Source organism: Heterocephalus glaber, unplaced genomic scaffold (genome assembly GCF_053883595.1).
Source record: "Heterocephalus glaber isolate CG9 unplaced genomic scaffold, H.glaber_assembly_v1.0 deba00000738, whole genome shotgun sequence".
Taxonomy (NCBI): domain Eukaryota; kingdom Metazoa; phylum Chordata; class Mammalia; order Rodentia; family Bathyergidae; genus Heterocephalus; species Heterocephalus glaber.
The window spans coordinates 11291360-11299757 of record NW_028258161.1 but is presented as its reverse complement, the minus strand read 5'-3'; the positions used below and the strand labels follow the sequence as shown (position 1 = coordinate 11299757).

The following is an 8398-nucleotide window of genomic DNA, read 5'->3' as shown; positions in this document are numbered from 1 at the left end:
CCTAGAATTCATGAGGCTCTGGGTTTGATCCCCAGCACTGACGAAAAAGAAAGAGTCAGAAAGAAGAAAGAAAGAAAAAGGAAGGAAGAGCTTTTCAGAGACACAAGTAGGGAAGTGCTAGGTTCGCTTATCCTCTGGAATGCTCTACCACAACAGTTGCATTAGTGAGTTTTTTCCTTCACTGACTGACCACTGAAACACACTGAATAGAGTGAGCTGGAGTCCTCAAGGACAAGCTGTCCAACACACGAGCCCTCAGAATGAACTCTGTCACTCGGGGTGTGGGGGTTTTGACACGGCAACATGGGAGAGCTGAGGAATCGCATGATTGGTTCAGCATCTTTATTGTACTGAGTAGACATTGGAATCACTGCTCCCTATGGTGATTCTGTGGCCTGCCTGTCAGACAGGCGTCTACTCCAGGATCCAGGGCCCAGGCAGGGGGCAGCACTGTGGCTTTGGTCTGAGAGGAGCCACGGGCAGCTGCTCACTCAGGAAATGATCCACACACATGGAAGCTGAAGCCAGGGCCTGGGAAGGCGTGGGACTGAAAGGTGTGGATTAACCAAGACTGTGGAGTGTGGCCGACTCCACACCGGGACCCTCCAAGGGATGCGGTGGCCCCGGGTGGCTGGGGCTGCTTCATACTCATTGTTCCAGTGGCCTCAGGAGGAGTCAGACGTGGTAACGGTTGTACAGATAGGAAGGGAACAGCCCGTCATAGTGCCACTGTCGCCACTGCTCCACGGCCTCCCGGCTCCTCTCTTCCTGCTCTGGGGAGGAAAAACAAGTCACTGTGAGGACAGAAGGACTCTGGGTGGCTTGGGGGAGCCACCCAGCCCTGAGAGGGCAGAGTCCCACTTGCCAGTGAGCCTCAGAAGGTGCCAGAGGACATGAGCAGATGTTGCAGGCCTCCAATGTTTGAGAACCATTTGTGAGACTCCTCCAGAAGCTAAGCATAAAATGACCACATGACCCAGCAGTTTGTTTCCAAAGAAGCAGCTCGGAGCTCCAAGCTAGCCCTGGCTGGAGCCTCGGCAGTCCCTCTGGACATTTCCACAGCTCTGGGGACCGACTCCTCTTTGAGAGTGTGATTTGGCCACAGGAGCTGACTGGCAGTCCTTTCTTGAAGCAAGTAACGAGGGAGAGGTCACGCATCCAACTACCACTAACCGTTCTCAGATGTGGGGCCTTCACCAGGCAAGATGGCTAAGGTTGGGTCCTGACTGCAGGAGGCTGGGGGCGCTTGGGGAAAGGCTCAGAAGAGGGGAGCTCTGAGCATGGCCCAGGCCGCAGAGCAGACCCTCTAGGGCAGGCCAAGGCCTCCGAGCTGAGTTCCGCCTGTTTCATACCTCACCCTCGGGGGGGCCCGACCTGCTGGCCTCTTGGCTCCTTTCTGTCTGGAGCCCTGAGAGCCCTGTGAGGCTACTGTGTCTCTCATCCTCACTCCGTCTACCCCCGTGGGCCAGTTCCTGGCTCGGAGAAGATTTCTGAGACCTCTGTCCATGATTTATAAGCATGGGAGCTTTCCTGGCAAACAGGCCTGAGTTCCAGTTGCAGGGCCACTCTACTAGGATGCCACCTCGGGGAGGCGTGCGTCCTTTCTAAACCTAAGTCTTTCCAGCTGTAGAATGGGAAGGACAAGGGCTTCCTCGGGGTTGGGTTGTAGGGGTGGTGATGCGGTGCAGTGCCTGGCTGAGCAAGTGCTTGTTCCCATGCCGATGTGACAGCAGTCCCCACAGGCCTCAGCCCTGCTCTGCAGGGCCTTCTCGGTCAGTGTGGGTGAGGACCCTGATCTCAGTATCTTCTAAGAGGACCTGTCAACCTGTGTGTGCCTAACCCCTCCCATCCTGAAAGAGGAAACAGTGAATACTTTTCACCCCATGCTAAAGACTTGGACCTGAAACATTCAACATGCACAAAATAAAAAGCTATTGTGAGTAGTATGAGTAAAACTCACACTGTAGGAATGTTGGAAGCCACATCTTGTTTTTAAAAATGAGACAGCTCTCCCCAAGCTGTCCAGCAAGGCAAACAAATCTGAAATAGGATTATTCACTTCTGGGTTATGACAGCCTGAGTGCTTCCCACTATGTTTCCGAGAGAGGCTGATTTTCCAGGGCCAGTGTCCAGCACCTGCTTGCAGGGCTCAGCCAGGTGCCACCTGCAGGCCAACGGGCACAGCTCCAGCCCTCGGGACCTGGTGTGGTGCTTCTTCCCATCTCCCGGAGAGCGGTACCCCCAGCCAGCCGAGCCAATGAGGCGGGAGGAGAGCTGGATTTCTCCATCAAGAGTGACCCAAGCGGGGCTCTGCACCTGAGCTCATGTGCACCAGGAAGAACAGGGTAGCTTTGCTCAGGCGCATCCCAGCCGTGAATTGGAGAAAGATCAAAGAGAAGTAAGCACACGTGCGTCCCCTGCTGTCTGCCGGTCTGATCCCCACTCGGTACCCGATGGCTGTTTGCTGTGGGTGACTCACAAAGGGCAGACCTCACCCAGTAGGAGCCTGGCTCAAAGCACAGCCTTCCTCCGCCCTGTCCCCACCCACACCTGCCCTGCAGGGAGGTCCCCGTGCAACCAGCACCCCTGAGGACATGCGGGACCCCTGAGGTGGGACCAGGCCTGCCAGTGCCTGGTCTTGGGTGCTCTCATTCCACCCTGCTGACGGGAGGCCAAAGGCCAGGGCTGAGCAAAGAGGTCGCCAATGCTGGGGGAGTAAGAGCACCAGGAGGTCATGCAAAACCCTGCAGGGAGCCCAAGATGAACCGAGGGTGTGGGGATTCGGGGATTCGGTGGGTCAGCGTACAAGGCAGGGGAAGGAGGACCAGTACTTTCTGGGTCCAGTTCTCTTGGTTGGCTTTTGCCAATCAGTTAAGGCACTGCTAGTGTGAAGAGGTAAATGGAGGCCTTGGTTTTCCAGGATGAAGAAGTACCCGGAGCCGTTACCCTGATGTGAGGAAGGCAGGGTGAAGCCCACCCAGCCCATCTGGAGCCCAGCCACGAGTTAGGGTGCTTAAGCAGAGACCACGGGCCTCCGCAGGGACCCTGTGAAAGAGGGAGAGGAGGAAGAGAGGGTCTCACACCCACACAGGTAGCGAACGATCCCTCACTTCCATCCCCTCTCAGGTGCAGTTGTTTCTGTAACTCCCTCCCTTCTTTGCAAGTCTCCCGTGGCTATGAGCGGAAGGTAGGTCTCGCCTTGTCTCCCTCCTCCAGTGAAAATCAGAGGGCAGAAGGGGAGGCAAGCTGCGGTTTCCCCACAAAGCTCCACGTCCCCCAGGCGCTGGCTGGAGAGCTCTTACCATCTTTTTGTTCTTCCACGAAATTCTCAAATTCGTTCCTCTGCTCCTCATAATATTCTCTCCGCAGCTCGTCGGCCCGCAGCTTCTGCCTGTTTTCCGCTGTGAAAGGAAGAGGCAGACATTGGCCTGGGAAGTGGCAGGGAGGGGAGACCAGTGTTCTCCCCGGAACCCGATCGGGCCGGTGAGACTCTGAGGCTGGGGACTTTACTGACAGAGTTTACTCTGACATGGACTTCCAAGCTGGACCATAGTGTTAAGTGGAGTAAATCAGACACCCAAGCCCAAATATTCCATGGTTTCTCTTATATACGAAACCCAGATTATAAATAAAGGGCAAAATAAAGACAACAGGAAGTGGGGAGCTAGATCTTTCCCAAATGGGAAGGGGATGGAGATATGGAGGGAGGAAAACAGGAATTAAGATGTGTTATGCACACATACCAACTCCACAAGCAAATGTGAACATCATCTACCGCAGCTGTGTACCAAGGAAAAAGAGAAGAAAAAGAGGACAACTTGAAGGCCCTGGCATTCAGCCACATCCTCTACAGATGAGAAGACTGAGACCCCACGAGGTAAAATGATTTCACTTAGGCCGTGAACTTTGTGGTGTGATCCAGGTAGAATGGGCCACTAGAAACCTGAACTCTCAAGATCCAAAACATTAATCCCATAGAGGACTAATCCTCCTTAAAGGTAATCTCATGGATTAATACCTTAAACCCATTCAACATTTTTGAGTACCTGTCACAGGAAGGACTTAGGCATGGCACTGGGATTTAAAAGGTATGTACAAAAGACACTCTTTCCACATAAGAGGCTTGTTGTCCAGTTAAGAGGAAGATGGGATATAAAAACAGGTTTCAGAGGTCGGGGCTGGGGCTGGCTCAGGGTGAAGCACTTGCTTATCATGTTTGAGGCCTTGGGTTTGATCTGCAGCACAGACCACAGCAGGAGGGAGCCGGGCAGGGGCAGGGAAGGAGAAAAATTCCACCTAACATCGTGGCTGCTGGAATAAAAGGCTGGGAGGCTGGCGGTGGTGACCCGAGCCTGTAATCTCAGCTACTCAGCAGGCTGAGGCAGGAAGAGGGTCACAAATTCAAGGCCAGTGTGGGAACTTACCAAAACCCTGTCTCATAATAAGAAAATGAAAAGGGCTGGAATGTAGCTCAGTGGTAGAATGCCCCTGGGCTCAAGACCCAGTAGCAGAAAGGAAGGAAGGAAGGAAGGAAGGAAGGAAGGAAGGAAGGAAGGAAGGAAGGAAGGGAGGGAGTGAAGGAGACAGGGAGTTGGGAGGGAGAGAGGGAGGAGCCAAATCAAATTTCTCCTTAAGGTCAACATTGAGCCTAAACAATGAATTTGATTCAGTTCTTATCCAATTCAGTTTGCGACCAAAATCGTAGAAAGAATTAAGTTCATGAACCGAGCTACCACTGTCTATAAATACTCCTTATTTGTGTCGCATTTATATTACTTAGCAGATTAAGAATCAAGGTATCTGTGGACCGGTCTTAGGGGGGATTCTGAGGTGAGCCCCCATGTTTCTTCCCAACTTCTGCCTTTACCGTAACCACAGCTGTAGGAATGCTTAGTCTGGCGGAAGCAGTGCACAGTTCAGTCTATCTCTGCACCCCTCGTAGCTCTCAGGAGGAGATTCAGGCTCGAGGAGGAAGAGTGACTACACCGTGGCAGGCAGGGCTGAGGCTGGAGCCTGCCACACTAGCTTCCCGCGCCCGGCCCAGGTGCCCACTCCTGCCGGGCGGCCCCTTCCGCTGTCCCTCTAAGCACCAGAAAGCTGCTGCAGGGAGGACGGCTTTGGGCTTAGGAAGGCCGTGCTTTCTGAGCCACACCCATTCCCAAAGAGCTATTTTCCATCCCCTATTCGCCCAGGAAAAGAAGTGGCCTTCCCAGGTTGGCTTTGCAGAGGCACCATGGATCTGACCTTTGATGTAGCAGTGGATAAGAAAGGTGTAATTATGGAGGGGAAAAGGGTATATTGATATGATGCATCGCCCTATTGCATCAGTCCCTTCTCAAGAACATGCATTCATGCCATTCTCTTCTTTTTAACCCCCAAATAACCTGAGCCTTTATCCCCGAGATTAGAGATGTCATCTCCCAGCCCTGAATTCAAGTGGACTGAACCATCGCTTGGGCCTCCGGTGAGTGCCTGAGACTCTGAGCTCCCAGCCGGGGTGGGATCTCCGGCTTCCTCGTGCACCTCAGGTTCTGAGTCAGCTTCAGAGGAGAAGGGTTTTGCCTGTCCTACAGCCACATTCGCTTCCCCTAGGAGTCCAGAAGCTCCCTTAGAAGCAGGAGTGTGAGTTCAAGGCCAGCCTGGGCTACAGTGAGACTCTGTCTCAAACAAACAAACAAAAAACAAAGCAAAACAAACAATCGCAAAGACCCAATTACAGCTTTTCAGTGTTTTTGGATCTTGATCGACTTTTAAAGCCCAAGTTGTGTGAGGTCTGGAGATTTTTCTAATATGGTTATAACTTAACCAGTTTTAAAAAATTCCACCTCCAGCCATTCTATCTCTGTTCTTGCCCATCATTTGAAACCAGTCCTGTTATTTTCACCGAGCAAGTCACCTTGCTGAGTGTGCTTGGGACACAAAGAGTTCATTCATCCCCAGGCACAAAGGCGGAGTCAAGCCACACACTCTGCCAGGACCGCTGGGGCCCAGAGGCGTGGAATAATGGAGTTCAGGGTAGGAAACTCGAATGCCTGCACAGGCAGCAGGTCCCTGCAGCTGTGGGAGCCCCCGCCCGAGAAGCTGTGCAGCAGACACGCTGGCCCGAGTGCACTGGAAACGCAAGCCCTCGGCAACACTGCTGGCTGCACACGGCTCTCTCCGGGGCTTATAAATAAGGAAAGTAGGGTCCCGGGAGGAAGCGGCAGGGCTACTCAGCCGCACAGCTGCCCCCACGCCCCTTCCCTGGATGCCACACTGCTGTTCTAGGATGCACCGCCCCAGGGTGCCCAGACACGCACGGAAGTCTGTGTTCCCTCTAGACCAGCACAGCTGTGTCCCTTTCCACACTTTCCCCTTGCTGAAGAGGGAAGCATCTTATAACAGCTAGGTGTTTTGGATGTGCCCTGTCCCTTTTTCTTCCACGCCCTAAGAATGCATTCAGCCCAACTCGTGGGCCACAACCAAGGGAGTAGGCATATTTCTAACTCAGCGCTGCAGTCACCCTGATGCCCTAGGGCCTCGCTTGACCCCTGGCTATCTGCTGCAGGGCACAGGACACTCAACATCCTTACCGTTGGCCTCATAGCGTGATCTGGGGGAACGCTTGCCACGCCCCTTGAGGAAATTCGAGGCATCCGATTCCTGCATGAAAATCTTCTGTCTCACACCTGGAACCCGAAAGGACCTATCAAAACCAGCACAGGGGGCGGGCAGCCCCGCACCCTGGAGGGGGTGCCCCGCACTCACCTTCCTGGGCTGCTTCTCCTGCCGTCTGCCTGCTGCCCACAGACGCGCTGCTCCCCTCCCGCAGCACTGGGGACAAGGACACAGGGAAGGCGACTGTAGCAGCAGAGGTGCTGACAGAGCAGGGCCTCAGCAGCCCTTTCTAGGCTGTGGCTTGCCAAGCCTCTCGTGGGTGGAACCCTCTGTCCCTCACATGCCAGCCACAGAGCCAATGTCCCGGCCACCCACCAGGCTAGTGGGGTTTCCCTCGGTGCTACCTTTCTCTGTGTTCCCGTGCACACAGACCTCGAGGTGACCGTCTTCCTGAGTACATCCTCCTCCCTGTGCCACCTGTGTGCTGAGTGTCCCCGTGCGGCTAACGCAGTCTGCCCCAGACCTTCCTGTACTCACTGGAAAGGAGCACCAGGGCTGAGAGGCAGGACAGGAGGAGGACCTGTCTCCGAGTCATCTTCGTGGGGGCTGAGGCTCCCTGGGATCCTCGGGGCAGATGAGGTGTCCTGCAGCCTCCGATGCCACCTGCCCGGTCCTCACTTCTGAGTCAGGCAGGCCAGGTGGGAGGAGGGGAAGAGAAGCAGCAGGAGGCCGGGATGCCACTGGGGGGAGAGGGAGGAATCCTGGCTGCGGCTCCCATTGGCTGCTCCACTGGAGGTGTTTCTGGCACCTGGCAAACCTCTACAGAAGCAGAGCTTGTTGTCCGGCTCCCGGTTGGGACAGTTTGGAAGTGGCCCTTCCAGCATCCACACCCAAGGAGGTGCTGTGGAGAATGCCCAGCCTGAGTCAGGATTCTGAGACCAAGGGCGTGTTTCAAAGCGCTCCCTGCTTCTGCTCCAGGGAGGTCAGGACACTGGTCCCTGAGGCCGAGACCCAAGCGGGCAGTGGAGATCACTTTCCTTCACACATCGGGCACGGAGGGACCTTAATATCAGGCACGGAGGGACCTTGATGTATGGAACGTCCACTTGGCGACACTCGCACGGGCCTGTGGGCCGTTCTGATGATAAGCAGAGAACCCCTCCCTGACACACTGCCCCAGCTGACGAGTACGGCCAAGCAGACACGGACCCGTATGCTCGGGGGTCCTAGAGTCCTTTAGAGTCAGGGAGAAAGAGCTCCCCTGAAGTGGGGAAGGAGGGCGAAGCATTTGAGAAGGCCCACAGCTCACCGTAGTTCCTCAGAGCCCCACCATCCCCTCGTGTCTGTCAGAGAGAAGTAGGCTCCTAGAAATAGGGGCACTAATGAAGCTGGGGCTCTGTCTGCCCACAGAACACAGTCCCTTCGGCCATGTGTTCTGGCACTGTCATTTACCACGAACCATCCTCAATGCTGTTACCCACTGAAGAATCATCCTTTGCACACAGCTTAGAATTTTTCTAAGGACCATCACTCGATCCAAACCCAACCCCTGTGACCCTGCCCGAAGCTGCCTCCCCCTAGGACCTGCCTGTTAACATCCTGCACGGACTTGACTATTGGCCAGGAAATAAATGTCAGTGGCAAGAGGAACCACAGCAGCAAGGATCTGGTTAACTCTCTATCAGGTTAACTCTCTGTCCCCGAGAGGGAGGGGCCAAGGCCAGCGCCACTTGGATGAGACCCCTGGTGAAGGAGTGGGTGTGGGAAACACCTGCAATAAGGCTATGTCCATTCACACCTT

General features: G+C 54.7%; 1 protein-coding gene across 1 annotated transcript; it reads right to left on the bottom strand.

Moving 5' to 3' along the window:
* Positions 1-327: 327 nt before the first annotated feature.
* On the bottom strand, positions 328-7276 carry Ucma (upper zone of growth plate and cartilage matrix associated). Its single transcript, XM_004861827.2, has 5 exons — positions 7135-7276; positions 6748-6813; positions 6573-6668; positions 3303-3401; positions 328-773 (listed from the first exon to the last, which is right to left on the bottom strand). Exons 1-5 carry the CDS (start codon positions 7190-7192, stop codon positions 676-678), a joined length of 417 nt encoding a protein of 138 aa, XP_004861884.2. The 5' UTR covers positions 7193-7276; the 3' UTR covers positions 328-675.
* Between the last annotated feature and the right edge of the window lie 1122 nt (positions 7277-8398).